The sequence below is a fragment of the Dipodomys spectabilis genome, unplaced genomic scaffold (genome assembly GCF_019054845.1).
Source record: "Dipodomys spectabilis isolate Male_0828 unplaced genomic scaffold, ASM1905484v1 ptg000158l, whole genome shotgun sequence".
Lineage (NCBI taxonomy): Eukaryota > Metazoa > Chordata > Mammalia > Rodentia > Heteromyidae > Dipodomys > Dipodomys spectabilis.
The window spans coordinates 7,952,242-7,970,758 of NW_024870835.1; the positions used below are offsets into that span (position 1 = coordinate 7,952,242).

The following is an 18,517-nucleotide window of genomic DNA, read 5'->3' on the forward strand; positions in this document are numbered from 1 at the left end:
TATTCTTTGTAACCCCTTCTCTTTGATGTCTCTTCTCCTTGACTCCACTCTGTAAAGTCACAGGAAACTAGGAAGGAGAAGTACCTCAGCCCCACTTTCATGGTTATATCAAATGACATCATGTTCTCTTTTCAGACTTCAAGATGGAGGGCTGGGTCCCACCAGAGGGCTCACAAAGCCTTTCTCAATCTTGTAATCTTTATACATTTTCTCATGACTTTTGTTCCCGTGGTCTTTTCATACTGAAATGATGAATGAAAGATAAATCAGCTTATACAATAGTTAACATGCTGTTCTCCTGATTTGCTTATTTGGAAAACTAAAGCAACACTGCATCAATTGAAGCAGCTCAGACTTTGTGATGATGTGAGATGATACAAGACAACATTTGGAAAGACTTCTGCCTACATGGTAGCCTGCCAACTGGGATTTCTCCTAAAAGGCCTAGTCAAATACAGAATGTTCTTACTCCCAAGAAACTGATAATTCCTGCAATGATAATGAGATTACACAACAGGCCCACAGAATTTTAGAATTAAGATCTACAAGTAAAACTGAGGTAATTCTAGTTTAATTGATCAGGTAAATTAGTTTAGGAGCCTTTCAAAGGAGAAATTTACGTGGGCATGAAGCAGGCCCAAATTGCCTGAGCTCAAGTGTTTACTGGATTGGCTAGGTGACTTTGAACTTTATGTCCATGTTTTATAGTAAAATGAGGATAACTCATGAGTTACTCTCATGAAGTTATATTCAGAAACACTACCTTCTTAGAGTAGTTGAAAAGATTGAATGAGATAAGGAGACAATATTTGTAAAATGTTTCATATGAAGCCTGTACATATTGAGTGTGTATGCATATTTTATTTGTTTTAATATCCACCACATAATGAACTTATAATTGCCAGTTTGGAATCATTCATATAGTTCATGTTTCTTGTTTTATTGTGGGGCTTCAGAGAAATCATGAGTCTTTCTCAGTATACATGGCTATTTTATGACTAGGCCAGGACCAAAATTCTAGGCCTACCATCTAGTAATAGACAACATTTGCTTGTTTTGACACAAAATGTTCCCTTTTGGATTTCTTATCCCCATTAAGGCAAGACACTTTTGGGCTGATTTGTCTTGTATTTTTCCTTCAATATATTAAATTAGGTTTTATTTATGCTTATAGGTCTGTTTCATTAGGAAGTGATCCCTTTAAATGACCATCATTTGCGTTTTATGTAGCCAGTGTTGTCATAAAGCAAATTCATTTGTGAATATGAGAGAGAGTTTATTTTGTATGTGTTCCATTCCTGGGCTTGAACTGAGGGCCTGGGTATTGTCCATGAGCTTTTGTGTTCAAGGCTAGCTCTCTATCAATTGAACCACAGCTCCACATCTGGCTTTGGGGTGTTTAATTGGAGATAAGTCTCATGAACTTACTTGCCTGGGCTGGTTAAAATTAAGATCTTCAGATTTTAGCCTCCTAAGTAACTAAGATAACAGGTCTGAGCCATGAGCACCTGGATATATGGAAAAATATTAAATATATACAGAAAATATTAAAGAATGGAGAGAAAAATAAGAAGGAAAATCAAGTTAGTGGTATTGATACCATTTTTATACACAGAGATAGACATACACACATACATACACACATACACACACAGCAGGCAACAGGCATACCAGAACTGCTTCTGAATTTACCCTGTATGTGAAATTTTATATCTTGGTTTTTATTGTTCCTATGGTTGTGTAGTTCATGATCATCTAGGGATCAAATGATCATTCACCTGTAATTTCTACATCTTTAAAGGTTTTTCTCTTTAAATCTGCTTTTTAATTCACCTGAAATACATTTTTTTTTTGGGTCCGGTTGTGGGGCCTGAACTCTGGGCCTGGGCGCTGTCCCTCAGCTCTTTATCTCAAGGCTAGTGCTCTACCACTTGAGCCACAGCACCACTTCTGGCTTTTTTCTTTTTGCTTATGTGGTGCTGAGGAATCGAACCCAGGGCTCAGGCATGCAAGGCAAGCGTTCTACCACTGAGCTACATTCCCAGCCCCTGAAATACATTTTATTGTACAATGAAATATCTAAATTTGCAACAGTATTTCTTACAATAGAAACAATTGATTGTAGATGATTCTTCTATTATATAGAAAGATATACTGGGTACTAATTCAAGGCTAGTTCTTTTGTTCCTTAGCTTTACCTAGTTACTCATTATTCTAAATATGATAGATCTGTGGTACATCACAATCAAGTTCTTCTCCATCACTTAGTTTAGAGTTTTCCTACACTTTATCACTTATTGTTAGTTTCAAGTAATTTAAAATCATAGGTTTTTACTGTCATCATTATACTAAGTAGAAATAATTTATGTTCGTTTTTTTGAATAAAAATGCACCTAAGGATTTTTCTTACTACTGAGTTAAAACTATAAGTACATTGAGAAAGAGAATATTAGAACATTCATCTATTGAGTCGACTCACTAGGAGTGCTGTCTCTCTCACTTCCTATGCTAAATCATTATTTTATGTGCTTTTGTAAAGTTTGTCATTTCCTTCATGAAAGTTGAGCACATTTATTAAATTAGTTCTGGGCAGAGTCAATTCTTTTGTGTGTGTGTGTGTGTGTGTGTGTGTGTGTGTATGTGTGTGTGTGTGTGTGTGTGTGTATGTATGTGTATGTGTGCTGGTCCTAATACATGAATTCAGGATCTGGGTGCTGTCCCTGAGCTTTGTTACTCAAGGCAAGTGCTATACCATTTAAGCCAAAGCTCCACTTTGGCTTTTTAGTAGTTAATTGGAGATAAGAGTCTCAGGGGCTTTCCTACCCTAGCTGACTTTGAACTGTGATCCTCAGATCTCAGCTTCCTGAGTAGCTAGGTGTGAGCCACTGACACTTGACTTGGGCAGTTTGTTTTTGTGACATTATTGTGAGCAGAATCTTTTCCCCTTGTGTTATCTTCTCCTTGGTAATTGATGATAAAGAAAAAAATCTTTTTGGGGGTATAATTTACTTTTATCTGGCTTCTTTCCTGAATTCAATTATTTTAAGAAATTTTAAATTCTTTGGCTGTTCAAAGACCATAATTACATCTTTACTAATGATTATAATTTTGTATCTTCTTTTTCTGTAATTATTCTTCTTACTTCTGCGCTAATCCCCACCGGTTTTACTAACACAATATTAAATATAATGCTGCTTATATGCATATTTGTCTAATACATTTTATCCATCTCAATCACACACATGGTCTTTTCTAATGTTTCTTGCCTTGAGTTTGTCTTTGTTTGAAATAAATGTAGTCACTATGTTTTTTTCTGGTAAATGATAAATTCGGATTATCTTTTTACTTTTAATCTTTCTAGATGATTTTCAGTCTCTTTTGTGGGCATACATATGTAACTAGACATTTTCACTAAATTTCAGAGTACTTTTCTCAAATACAGAAGTGTGACTACATTTATAGTAATGGATATATGTGGATTTGTCTATCTTCTTGTTCTTACTAATTAAAAAATTACCCTCCTAACATTACAAGGTCCTGGGCCTTGTTAATTGGCACCACAAAAAGTGTCTTGCAAATTAGATTATGTTTTTGTTGTCTTTTTCTTTACTATTTCTTTACTTTATTTTACTTTATGTAATAAATAATAAAAAAACTTTAAAAATTTAAAACAAAATAAATAATAAAATTCCTATTTATTTATTTACTTGTTGTTTTTAAAGTTAAAAAAAAAAAGTCAGGTACCCATGGCACACACCTGTAATGCTAGGTACTCAGAAGGCTGAAATCTGAGGATCATAGTTCATTCAAAACCAACCCAGGCAGAAAAGTCTGTGAGACCCTTATCTCCATTTACCTACCAAAAGCACTAGAAGTGGAAATGTAGCTCAGGTAGTAGAGTTCTAGTTCTGAGCAAAAGTATCTTAGCCTATACCCTGAGTTCAAGCCCAACTAGCAAAAACAAAAAGAAAAAAAAGTAAAAAATAAAAGGATCTCTTGGTTTCTTTCTGTATATGATGTGTATATATGATATGTATGTGTGTATATAAGCATATCTATGTTATATATGCACATGCAAATACTTATATATGTACATATACACATACATGTATATATTTATATATGGATATATGTAGATTGATCCAACTGATCTGGAAACTGCTCACCTTCAGGGTTTTGTTCATTGCCATTTGCAATTTCAGTGCTGGCATATGGTTGTTATAGATGATTGTTTCAGGCATATGGTTGTTATATATTATTATTCTTATATCATGAAGTAAATGCTTTTGACATTTTTTTTAAGAATCTTATAAATTTATTAATAAACAAATTGTACATAATTGCATTAATTAATTATTTATCAGTTTGTTTATAAATAAGTCAAAGCATCCGAGTCTTAACTTTGGCAAACACCTGACATATCTGACAAGACAATAGGCTATGGTATGCCATTGGCTTTTGACATTTATATTCATTTTGTGGACACATTTAAGTAATGTGTTAATTTAGATTTAACTGTAGACTCAAATCAGTATAGTGTTTAGCAACAGCCCTTTAAATCATGATTTTAAAACCATTTATGTTTTGAAATTATGCATTTTCATTTTTTTCAAGTGTGAAGAATAGATACTGTAGTTTCTGGGATCTCTCAGTGTCTTGTTTATTTGTCTTTGTCACCACATAGTGGGGGGGGTCACCTCTCTGATTTTCTATTTGGTGTTTCTCTTCTTTCAGGCCTTGTTGGCTAATGCTTTGGGGGGAGGGCTGGAGAGGTCCTCTCTGCTCAGGCATTGATGGATATAATTGTATGCTCTCTGAGTCTGGCAGATGTTTTGAGCCCCTTTGTTGTCTCGTGGCAGTTTTGTGGTTTCTCTGGAGACCTCCCTCTTGGGACTGTCTGTCTTGGGAGGACACGTCTAGCCTGAGCAGTCACTTGTAAGCTCTCCTGTGCTCTTTAGGAGATGTTTTCTATTTCCAGCTTTATGCTGTGGGGCTTGTGGCCTCTGAAGGAGACTCCCTACAGGTCAGGGTCCAGGATGACCCCAGAGCAGCACTTTGTCCCATAAAAAAGTACAGGTCAAATCCAGCACAGCCATCATGATTCTTGTGCTTTAGGCCATTTTGCTGAATTGTGTATGAGCCCTGAATTAGTGTTCTGCATGTTCTACCTGTAAACACATTTTAAGCTATCTCAAGGAAACTTCCCTCCTGACACCTGAGAATAGGGAGGCAATGTTGACCCATCCTTCCTGCTTCTTGGGAGGATGAAGTGTGAGCATCAGGGAAGTGGTGTAGCCTGACCCAGCATTTCCCTCCCCCACCTCCACCCCCCGCCCCTGTTTCTGCTTTCAACATTTTAATACTCTTACAGTAGAGCCTGGAACTGATTCTAGACCATTTGTCTTGGAAGTTTTGAATATAGCCTCTGTCTTACATTCACTTTGAAGTCTGATGTTTCTTCTATTTGAACTTCAGTTGAGACCGAGCCAATAAAATAGAATTTTAACAGAGGATCACTCCTAGTCCAATATCCAGAGTTCAGCAGCATAGGACTAAGGTGATGTTGAAAATCAAGCTTAATACTGTCAACAATGGGACACATCAAATCCTATGACAGCCAGCACCTACTGCTCTGAGCACTCTTCCCTTTTACCTCTTATAATGATGGATCCTATGAGGCCCTCTCCTGGTGTCTTCCATTTTCTCTTGCTCATAGCTCCTGTGTTTTAGAAGTACGCATTTCCAGTTTGAGAAGTCACTTGGAATCCACCTGCTCTATTAGACAGCTGAGCAACCCTCCTTCAGTTGCAAGGGTACAGGGTTAGGGAAACATTTTCCTTCATCCTTCTTCTACCCTTTTTAACACACAGAGCACGCTGGCTGGGGATATGGGTTAAGGTGGAGCTCTTGCTCTGCATTTCCAAGGCCTGGACTTAATCTTCAGTACCACCAGAGTGGACAGGGAGGCTGGCTGAAAGCTAGTATGTTTGTGCCAGACACTGCTGAGCACTTCTCATTGACTGTTTCTTTTAGTCTCCACTTGATAATCCTCGGGGGTCTGGAAGTACCATTTATAGACAGAAATGAGACGGGTTAGAGCACTTGTCTCAAGTCACACCAAGAGTAAGTATTGGTGATAGAATCACAATGCTCCCCTTCTTGATTCTCATAGGCAGCCAGGCTGCCTCAAAGTTGTCACCTTCTTGTACACACCACTAACTTTCTATTATTTTTCTTTTGTACTTCCTTTCTTCTTCAAAAGTCTGAGAGGGCGTGGTTGCCTGTCTTCATCAGAGCTGGTATTCCAAACCAGATTCCAAGGGCGGCGTTCATGGCCATGTTTATTCTGGAAGTGGACCAGTTCATCCTCACCTCTCTGACTACGTTGGTCCTGGACTGTGAAGAAGATGAGACCCCTAAACCCTTGCTGGTGTTCAACATCACTAAAGCTCCGCTCCAGGGTTATGTGACTCACCTGTCAGATCACACCAGACCCATCTCCTCATTTACCTGGAGAGATCTCAGTGACTTGCAGATTGCCTATCAGCCACCAAATAGCAGCCATTCTGAGAGGAGACATTATGAGGTACAAAGGAAGAACACAAAGCTTTCAGCCCCATTTATATGCAGAGAGTTGTTCAAGAGGCCACTTTCACTAGTCCTTGGGTACCCTGCTGTGTGGACTGTCTCAGAAGATACAATTGCTGTAAATCAGGGTGTAAAGTCAATGCTAGGATGAGTCAGGCAGGTGGTACAAAAATGAGCAAACCTGTACAGAGAGACATTGATATGGTAACTGAGGAAAGAGCATCTGCCTGAGTGAGCAGCGTGGTCCAGCTTAAACTGCTGGTCACCATGTAGAATACAGGCACACCCTATGCCACTCTGGCTCTCATTAGTCCAGAGAAGTTGGAGATATAGATTATTTTTGTAAAATTTTTCCAATTTTTAAATACAGAAGACATAATTGTTACATACAAATTGTTACATATCTTGTGTCAGTTACAAAATATGTCTGAGGCACTCATGTTTGAGAACTATTGTCCTGCAACAGTCTTTTTGTTTTACATAGATGCAATAGTTTTAGATGAGTTCATTCATCCGGGGCTACTAAATAAAAGGTATTTTATGCAATCTAGGCAACAGGGGTTAGCCCCAAGGGCAGTCAACAGAATTCAAATTATAAAGGTGGGATTGGCCCTTGGCTTCTTTTAGTTCATGAGAACAAAAGTATCTCAATATTTGTAATAGATCCAGTGGAATGAGGATTGACATTTAATTGTTACATTTCAAAATAGCTAATGTGACTTTTACAGTTTCCAAAACAAAGATCCATCCTTTTAGAAACCCTTAAGGCTGAGATTTCTTAAAATCAGTAATGATTATGTTTTGGTCCATATAACACTCTGTGGTAGGCACTGGCCTGGGAGTGGTAGAATGGTAGCATCTTTGAGCCTCTGCCCACTACTATGCTAGTAGCAGACCTCTCCCTACTGGCTCATCAATGAAACCATTCCCAAATATCTCAAGGGACAGAATGGGTCTCCTTAAGAACCACTGCCACAAAGGCTCTCTCCTAGAGGGAGATTTGAGTGCTCTGATGTTGGATTAGGACAGTTTCCTTAACAAATGAAGGGAACACTTTTCCAATGAATTTGCTAGTTTCAGATTAGTTCTTTTATGGAAAATAAATCTTTTTTTGGCGGGGGAAAGGGGGTTGGCCGTGGGGCTTGAACTCTGGGCCTGAGAACTGTCCCTCAGCTCTTCAGCTCAAGGTGAGCGCTCTACCACGTGGGCCATAGCACCACTTCTGGTTTTCTGGTGGTTTATTGGAGGGGATAAGAGTCTCATGGACTTTTCCTGCCCAGGCTGGCTTTGAACTGTGATCCTCAGATCTCATCTTCCTGGGTAGCTAGGATTATAGGCATGAGCCACAAGTGTCTGGCTCGGAAAATAAATCTTTTAAAAATACTTAAGAACTAAGGAACAAAATCTGGAACTTGAAAAGTGAAATCAAGTTGTCAAAAATAGAGGCAAAGAATGGAGTAGTAGACATCAGAATCTGGGAAGGGTGTGGGGAGGGAGGATGAAGAGACCGGTGACTGGATTCAGGGTCCAATGAGATGGAGAACTAATTTGAAGGTCAACTACACAGTGGGTAACTAGGATTGACAACATCTAATTAAATATTTCAAAATAGCTACTATGGAGGACTTTGCATATTCCCCACACATGAAAATAGTAATTATTTGAAATAGCTATAATTTGATCATTGTATTTAATGTTAGAACTAATATTTTTGTTAAATATTAAATTATTTATTAACTAATATTGATTTATTATTAATATCAGTTTATAATTACAATTAATAATTACCCTACTTTGATCATTATAGGAGACATGTATTACAATGTCAAATACACCATCCAAATATGTGCAATTACACACCTATCAACATTTTTATTCTCTTTTTTTTAATGTCCATCTGGGGCTTGAACTCAGGGCTTGGGTGCTATCCTTGAGCTTTATTGTTTAAGGCTAGCATTCTACTCCTTGAGCCACAGCTCCACTTCAGCTTTTTGGGGGATAGTTCATTGGAGATAAGAGGCTCATAGATTTTTCTGCCTGGGCTGGCTTGCAACCCTCAGATCTCAACCTCCTGAATCTCTAGAATTATAGGTGTGAGCCATTGGTGCCTGATATCCATTCAAATAAAAAAAATAATATTTAAAACAACAATCAGAAACAATACACAGGGTTGGAAATTTAGCCCAGCTGCAGAGCACTTGTCTGGAATGCATAAGGTCCTGAGTTTAATTCTGAAATAAATAGAACGCCCCTCAACCAGAAAATGACCAAATAGCAATATATTCATATGATGCAATATTTAACAGTTAAATGGAATGCGCAACAGAGAGCTATGGTGTCACAAATGAATCTTAGGATATAACATTTAGAGAAAGAAGCCAGATACAAGAGATCATGTGCTGTATGGTTTCATTGAAATTCAGGCAAATCTAGAGTGACCGAGAGCAGATTATTGGTAACTAGGGGATGTATGGAGTACTTTGAAACTTCTTTATGTGATAGCAGTACATCTTGGCAAATGTGTTAGAAACTTTGAAATGTCTACTTAAAGTGAATGATTTTATATAATGGGTAAAATTTGTTTCAAATGGTTATATAGAGAAAACAATTTCAAAAATGGAAATCAACTTCACCATTAAAAAGAAAGCAATCTGGAAGCATCTTTTCTCTGTAATTGCATCCCAGAATTAACCTGCTTACACACACCTTCATTACAGATTGAACTGGAGGTGTTGGACTTCTTCTTTGGGAAGAGTGCCCCCATCGTAGTCCACATTTCCATCCGAACAGCAGACACCAATGCTTCCCGAGTGTCCTGGAATACAGGTGAGAGTCTCGAGGGGCATCACGTGACACAGCCCATAGGGAATGGTGGAGAGTAGGTTGTTTTATTTCCAGCTCACACACATAACTGAAACCCAGGGGGCCAAGGACATCAGGTAATTGTTTCTGTTTTTGGTGATGGTGTACTGCAATCTGGTATCCTTTGTCCCGTAGCCATGTTCTTTCCTCTGCAGGACATCAGTCCAATGACACCTTTCAGAAGAGTGAAGCAGAGAAGTGTCTATGTATGGTATTACCACATAGGTGATTGGGAGCAAGAAGGCTTTCAGCTCAAGTTGTTCAGAGGGATGGGAACTAGGAGCAGACTGGAGTTCATGCTCCTGTAATATGTTGCACAGAAGCCAAAATACAGGAACGAGAGCCTAAGCAGTGTTGTCTTCATAAACTGCTTCGTTAAATGCAACTCCGTTGTACTTAAAGATACTAAATAAAGAAAAAAAAAGGCCTCTGCACTGCCACTCAATTCTAAGTGGATTCATAATGACATTCATATATGCAGATCAGATGTAAATGTAGACTATAAATGAAGGTGTTTTTCTTTTCATTTTCACTAATCATATTGATAGTATTCCAAACATACTTAAAAGTAAAACATGACTAAAAGTGATTATGGGAGATTATTTCAGAGGAAAATATGTCTGATTTAATGTTGCAGCCTTGATTTGTAATTCTGTGCCCATTGCTGACCTCTAGTAAAGGAATAATGACATAAAAGAAGGAATTTTCACTAAAGTGTAGTATTTGTACACTGTGTCCATCGTTGGTTTTGGGTGTGGAGGTGGAGTAATGTGTGCTTATGAGTGCTCTGTGGCACCTGGGTTTGTTAGGGGAACTCCAGGAATGGATTTGCTTGCTTTGGATTTTAAAATGGTTTTTAGATGAAGTTTTGTTTATTCTGAACTTAATATATATTGTAATTGAAAATTTAAAGAAGACAATAAATAGAATCAAGATGGTTTGTTGTAGCACCATGAAGATACACTGTTAATCATTTGCTATACATATGTCCAGTTTTCTTTGGGTTCCTCTGTGGCATCTCCATCCTTTGTCATGGGCTGAATTATGCGCTCATAGATCAAAATCCCAGCACCACCCCAAAACAAAAATGAACATCTTTCCTCAGGTTTCCAATAGGTACAACGAGAAGGTTTTGTTTCCTTTAGTTACAGAAGTTTCTTCTTTTTTCAAAAAGAAAGTTTCTTCCATATTATAGTTTAAACTGTCCTTCTTTATAAAGGTGTATATATATATGTATATACATAGATATGCATAAATGTATACATGTATGTATATGCATATATACACATACATACATGTATACATGCCTATATATACATATATACTTATATATGAATATCTATATATGTGTAGAATGTCAGACATCCTACATCTAACATCATTAACTGTTAGGCACAGTGTCTCTGTACAAATGTATTGAACCACTTTATATTTTAATATTTGATCTCATAAATCATATGTAAAAGCATTTCTGACTCTTATCCACTGAAACTTTGAAAAATTCTGTGTCTATATTTTAAAACAAAAGATCACCGTGAGCATGGCATGTATTCTTTCCTTGGTTTCTGGCACCATCATACTTAAGGAGACGTTAAAAGGGATTTGTGGAGATAAGGGAAATCTCCATTCAAGGCCAATGTACGGGGGAAAAATGTACAAAATAATTGTAAGGGAAAAAATTCATCTCAACAAACAAATGGTGGTCATACTCTAATAATAACTATGCAGTAAGTTTTAGGTTGGAGGATTTCAGTCACAGTTAGATCCAAGCAAAAAGTGTTAAGACACTATCTGAAAAATAATTGAAGTAAAGGGGCTAGGAGTGTTTCTCAAGCAAGAACAGGCCCTGAGTTAGAAATCTAGTGCTGCTCTCTCTCTCTCTCTCTCTCTCTCTCTCTCTCTCTCTCTTTCTCTCTCCCTACATACCTATGTATGTATGTATGTATCCATCCATCTTCCTACCCATTACATATATATGTATGTATTCATCCACCTACCTACATACCTATTTATCTACCTACCTACGTATCTATCTACCTAATCACAAACTATATTCAAGTTTCAGGAAAAGCATTTGGAGATACAATTTTCAGATAGTTTCAAAAGTAAAAACTCATGACCCCTTTTCTTAAGTTGGTATGTTAAGTGCCACAGAACTTTACAAAAGACTTCTTGTGTTCTGCTGTAGGTCTGGACCTCCTGGAGGGGCAGTCTCGGGCCATCACCTGGGAACAGTTTCAGATTGTTGACAATGATGACATTGGTGCTGTCCAGTTGGTCACTGTCGATGGCCTGCGGCATGGACGCCTTACCGTAAGAGGTGACCAACCTGTGCAATCTAAAAAGGAGCACGGAAATATTTTCTTTAAAAGCAAGTCACATGCAGCACTTCTTGAGCCCCATGTCATATTTTAAATATTTGGAGTGCTTAGAACCATCAGCTCAAGTCCATGTGTGTGCATCTTATGCTGGGCTCATTACTTCAACCTCATTTTTGCTTTTTGGAAACCACACAGAACTCCTTCTAAGTTAACTGCTTATCTTTCTCCAGTTGCATGACAAAATATTTCCCTCTCTTCTGCTTTAGAGAAAAACATTGAAAAACATGTTTTTAACCTTACAATAATACTGATGCTATTATGTTGTTATTGTTAGTTGCCATAGTTTAAAATTAAAAAGAATTTATAATTAATTATAGGGAGGATAGTTGACAGGGTAATAGTCCTAATAAAATAATATTCATGCTTTATGATAATATACTTTGTTTTTTAATAAGTTTTTTATTGTGAAAATACTGTACAGAGGGGTTACAGTTGCATGAGCAGGGTAATAAGTGCATTTCTTATCAAGCATTGTTGCCTCCTCCTTTGTTTTTCCCCTACCATCCCTTCCCTCCCACTTCCACAATTACACTTTCCCTCCTATAATTTGTTTTTGTTATAAGCTCCAAGGATTAAATTAATTCAACAAACCCCTTAGTTTTACAAACTGTAAAGAAGAGTTATTTGTTGACATTTATGACTAAGAATTAATAAAATATAAGAAAAGATAAATTCTGAGAATTTCCTAGTCCACTGATTCAAATGCCAGTCTCTCCCAGAAATACTGTCCTCACAGAACCACTCAGATATAAGACTGCAGTTTCTTGCTTCCCTTGGGCCGGTTAAGTTGACATAGAAAGTTAATCATTTCAGTTTATTATTTTGCAAAGAATAGTTAAAATAAATCAAATGTGCCAGTCAGGTCCACACCACAAATTATTGTTAACACCAGTATTCAACACCAGAGCTCACAAAACAATCTATAGTTCTTGACTTAGGATTTTATTTTTTATCTCATGAGGTGTTCATTGGAGCTTTCTTTTTAACCTATGAAACTTTGAACTTATGATGGTTTATGGAGTAGGATTCTACTGCAAGTCAAGCAGGATCTGTGTGTTTCTTCCATGTGACGGTATTACCTACAAGTGGTCCCACTTTTCCTACTGCCCTCCACGTAGTAATGCTTTCCTGAAGCTGCTGCCTCTTCTCCCTGACTGAGTTGGGCCCATCTCTACTCTCTCTACCAGGGGAGAAAGGATTCCTCTTCACTGTGGCTGATCTTCAAGCTGGAGTTGTTCGCTATCATCACGATGACAGCGACTCCACCAAAGACTTTGTGGTATTCAGGATATTCGATGGCTTTCACAGCACCCGCCACAAATTTCCCATCAATATCTTACCCAAAGATGACAGTCCTCCATTCCTCATAACCAATGTTGTGATTGAACTGGAGGAGGGGCAGACCGTCCTGATCCAAGGGTCCATGCTGAGAGCTTCAGACATGGACTCCAGTGATGACTACATCTTCTATAATATCACAAAGCCCCCACAGGCTGGAGAGATCATGAAGAAGCCAGGGCCAGGACTGATAGGTATGTTCCAGGCAGTGAAGATCTAAAATTTTCTAGATATACAATCTTGGATGGATCAACAATTTCTCTAAACCTCAGGCTTCCCTTGTGTAAAATTGGAGTAATAATTGTATCTTATTTCATAAATGGGATGTCTACTTTAGGACACATTCTAACAATGATTCCAGCCAACTCACAAGATATTTTTGACTTTTCAAATAAATTCTAGAGCTGTGCCTCCAGCTAACCACTTCAGTATAAAAAGTTAGTTGGACTGGGCACAGATGCCCTTACACCTGTCATCCTAGCTACTTAGGGCCTGAGAATAGGAAGATCATAATTTGAGGCCAGGTCAAGCAGAAAAGTTAATGAGACCTCTTCTCAACCCATAGCTGGGCACATAAGTGCATGCCTGTCATCTTTACTTTGTGGGAGGCTGAGATTGGGAGGATCACAATTTCAGGCCAGCCTTGAGCAAATAAGTCTGTGGGACTGCCTCAATAAAAGAAGCCTGGCATGATAACTTGTTCCTGTTAGCCTCGCTAAGATGGAGAGCCCCAAACAGGTGCATCTCAGTCCCAGTGTATACCTAAGCAGAAGCAAGACCTATTGCATGAATAAAGGCCAGAGGTGCCACTCCACAGTAGAGTGCTTGCTTAGGTAGTGCAAAGACTGAGTGGAAACTTCAGTATTGTCAAAAAAACCAAAACCAGGGGCTCGGAAGGTGGCTCAGTGGTAGAGCACTTGCCTTGCATGCTCGAGGCCCTGGGTTCGATTCCTCAGCACCACATAAGAAAAATGCCGGAAGTGGCGCTGTGGCTCAAGTGGTAGAATGCTAGCCTTGAGCTGAAGAGCTGAGGGACAGTGCCCAGGCCCAGAGTTCAGGCCTCATGACCGGACCCCCCCAAAAGAAAACCCACAAACAAAAAACAAAAAGTTAAGGTTGTCACTTACTGTGATGGGACAAATAAATTGGAAGAGAGATATTTGGCCTGTTCTTCATGATTAATAAATGCCAAGAACAGCATTTGCTTACATTTTGATAGAATCATTTAAATTACTACTCCTTTTGTGTGTGTGTGTGTGTGTGTGTGTGTGTGTGTGTGTGTGTGTGTGTGTGGCAGTTTTGGGATTTGAACTCAGGGCCTGAGCACTGTTCCTGAGCTTTTGTGCTCAACGCTAGTGCTATACCACTTGAACCACCGCTCAACTTTTGCATTTTTGATGTTTCATTGGAGATAAAAGTCTCATGGACTTCCTGCTTGGGCTGGCTTCGAACCTCAATCTTCAGGTCTGTCTCCTGAGTAGCTAAGATATGGCACCTAGCCATAATTACTTCTTAAAGGAGATAGTTGAGAAGTATATAAAATAGGGCTGGGGTAAGTAATGTTACTTTGTATATTTCAGTTAAGAATATGTTTCTTGGAAATGTTTTCCTATGCTAATTTTTCTACACATTAAGATGGGTTGTGCTGGTGGCTTACACCTGTAATCCTAGCTACTTAGGAGACAGAGATCTGAGGATCACATTTCAAAGCCAGTGAGGGCAGGAAAGTTCATTAGCCAGCAAAAAGCTAGAAGTGGAGGTGTGGCTCAAGTGGTAAAGCACTAGCTTTGAGCAAAAATCTAAGGGATAGTGCCCAGGTTTTGAGTTCAAGCCCCAGTACTAGCATATACACACACACACACACACACACACAAACATACACACACACAGAGCAATTTTAGTTTTTCTGCTTTATTATTTATAAACTTTGCTAAAAACACTTAAGGCAAATATCTTGGATTCCTCCGCATAGTAGATAGAGAAGATTTTTGGAGATAACTCTCAGGTCATTGTCATCCAATACCTAAATGTGTGCTTTGTGACCTAATAGGCTACCCTGTCCAAGGCTTCCTTCAGAGGGATCTGTTTAATGGAATCATTTCCTATCGTCACTTCGGTGGAGAAATATTTGAAGATTCTTTTGAATTTGTCCTGTGGGACAGCCATGAGCCTCCAAATCTGTCAGGGCCACAGGTGAGAGACCATTTCTGAACATCTTCCCAGAGTTTTATATACTGATAGCAGCTCCTGGAGGTTTTTTGTTTTTTTTTTTAATTGTGAAAATACCCTACAGAGGGATTACAATTACATGAGCAAGGTAATGAGTACATTTCTTATCAAACATTGTTGCCTCCTCCTTTGTTTCCCCTTCCCATCCCTTCCCACCTCCCCTATGCCTACCCACTCCCCTTCGTTTTTCGACATAACATCTTGTACATTTCATTGTTGCAATGGGGCCACCTATATCCCTATTTAAACAATTTGTTTTTTTCCCTTCCCCTCCACAAATTATACCAACATCAAATACAGTGAAAACAGGGGTTATACTGTGGGGAAGGGACATACAAAGCAACAAAGAAATCATCTTATAAATATGTTAGAAACAAAAGTAAGAAAGAAAAACCATTTGAGTCCTTATCTTGGGGTTCATTTAGCCTAACATCAATTTATCTGACCTTTTCTGCTTGTCTCAGACATATACTAGTTATTGCAAATAAAGGAAACCATGGGGCCTATGTTTCTTTGGGCCTGGCTTACTTCACTTCATATAATTTTTTCCAAGTCTTTCCATTTCCTAACAAATGGGGCAATGTCATTCTTTCTGATGGAGGCATAGAATTCCATTGTGTATATATACCACATTTTCTTGATCCATTCATCTACTGAGGGGCATCTGGGTTGGTTCCATATCTTAGCTATGGTAAATAATGCTGCAATAAACATAGTTGTGCTGGTAGCTTAGTATGGTCTTGTTTGTGATCATTTGGGTAAATGCCCAAAAGTAGGATTGTTGGGTCATAGGGGAGCTCTATGTGGAGTCTTTTGAGGAACCTCCATACTGCTTTCCAAAGTGGTTGAACAAGTTTACACTCCCACCAACAATGCAGTAGGCTTCCCTTCTGTCCACATTGGAGTTGTTATTAAGAAGTATATGAAACAGGTTTTGAGTTTCAAAGTTTGAGAAGCAATGGATTAAGTAAAGGCAAGGCAATTTCTTCGCAATGACATGATTTGAACACTTAGTTTTCTAAAAATGTTTTGCAATTTTCTCTGTATCCAGTGTCTCTAAGGTTACCTCACCATTTTTTTTGCCAGTCCTGGGGCTTAAACTCAGGGCCTAGGCACTGTCCGTGAGCTTCTTTTGTTCAAGCATAGCACTCTACAGCGCCACTCCTGGCTCTTTCTGTTTATGTGGTACTGAGGAATTGAACCCAGGGCTTCATGCATGCTAGGCAAGCACTCTACCACTAAGCCACCTTCCCAGCCCCTACCTCACTTTTATATTGACTACCTCACCAAATTTATTTGCTTCCTAACACCCAAGAAAACACTTATTTTATATGTAGTGGTAGAATGATAGATTCTGGGCGTGGGCTGTCTGAGATTTCATCCTGGTTGTGACACTAACCATCAACCCGTGCTCCCGTTTCCTTATCTGTAAACTAGATGATGATACTAGAACCTTCCTCACAGAGTCATTGTGAGGGTAAGTGATACAATTTGTTCTGTTACCTAGTGAACAGTCAATAAATAAATTGGTTATTATTGTTTTGGAGATCTAAATTTTTTCTTTTTTTAACAACCACTAGAAGTTATTATTTAAGTCTATACAAAGCACAAATGGGATGAAGCCAACATTATCATATAAAAATTACAGAAAATGTAGTTTCTGGACAGTTATAAAAGGGTAAACTCCTTGAAGTGTTTAGAAGTAGGTTATTATTCTTTGAGATTCACAAAAGGGACGTTTGACATTCATGATCACCTAGCTTTGACGTCCTTTTTGTTAGAAATTTATACCTATGATTTTATATGTGGATGCAAGTAATCTCAGACTTGTTCTAGAAAGATATAGAATTGGCGCTACTTTGTCATGTAATGTCTTCTTATAGTCATATACTGATGTTAGCCAGTACATAGAAGACTGAGGTATTCATCTAATAGAAAGGGATGATCAGAAAGAATGATGTCAGAAAGCTCTAAGTCAGTAGGAAATGATTCCTTTTAAGATTAAATGGAGAATGAAGGAGAGAACTCTCTGTTTTGGTTGTGTATGTATTCTTTTAAACTAAAAGTCAACTCATTCTCAAATAGCAGCCTCTTCTCCACATCAATGCATTATATGCTATTTCTGTATCTTTGCTTGAGACCATAATTAATTTCATAGTTCAAAATGTCAGCTATTCATATGATTTACTTCTAAATCTTCTGTATATGTTTTCAACCCAAGGTGTATGTTCTAGAACACCATATCCTTTTTAGTAGACTTTGCAAGCAGAAATTTTAGCAATTTATTTGTTTTTTTTTTATTTGTCTTTATCTTTTTTTTTTAATTTAATTTTATTTTATTTGAGAACATACTGTACAGAGGGGTTACAATTACATGGGCAGGATAATGCATACATTTCTTACCAAGCATTGCAGCCTCCTCCTTTGTTTACCCTTCACCTCCCTTCCCAGCCTCCCCCCTCCCCTCCACCCAATCATACCCGCCCTCCCCCCCCCCACACCGACATTGTAAAGCTGGTTTTGACATGACATTTTGTACTTCTCATTGTTGCAACAGGTCCACCTGAATCCTTAAACGACTTGTTTGTCCCCATCTCCTCCACATGTTATACTGACATCAAATATAGTGAAAGCGGGGGTTACACTGTGGGGGAGGGACATACAAAGCAACAAAGAAATAATCTTATAAATGCGTTAGAAACACATGCATGAAAGAAACAAAAACATTAAAATACATATTTAAGGGTTGGTTTTCCTAACATCACATTATCTGACCTTTTCCGCTTGACTCATACCTATACTAGATATTGCAAATAAGGGAAACCATGGGACCTATGTTTCTTTGGGCCTGGCTTCTTCACTTAATATAATTTTTTCCAAGCTTTTCCATTTCCTAACAAATGGGGAAATGTCATTCTTTCTGATGGAGGCATAGAATTCCATTGTGTATATATACCACATTTTCTTGATCCATTCATCTACTGAGGGGCATCTGGGTTGGTTCCATATCTTAGCTATGGTAAATAATGCTGCAATAAACATAGTTGTGCTGGTAGCTTTAGTGTGGTCTTTTTTGTAAACATTAGGGTAAATGCCCAAAAGTGGGATTGCTGGATCAT

The 18,517-nt window shown here is 38.2% G+C and overlaps 1 protein-coding gene across 1 annotated transcript in view; it reads left to right on the plus strand.

Moving 5' to 3' along the window:
* Window positions 1-18,517, plus strand: part of Frem1 (FRAS1 related extracellular matrix 1) — a 124,428-nt gene that overhangs the window by 10,322 nt on the left and 95,589 nt on the right. Inside the window, exons 5-9 of the mRNA XM_042692961.1 lie at window positions 6,263-6,586; window positions 9,306-9,414; window positions 11,639-11,770; window positions 13,019-13,363; window positions 15,220-15,362. Of these exons, the coding sequence (XP_042548895.1) occupies window positions 6,263-6,586; window positions 9,306-9,414; window positions 11,639-11,770; window positions 13,019-13,363; window positions 15,220-15,362 (1,053 nt within the window). The remainder of the gene's footprint in view (window positions 1-6,262; window positions 6,587-9,305; window positions 9,415-11,638; window positions 11,771-13,018; window positions 13,364-15,219; window positions 15,363-18,517) is intronic.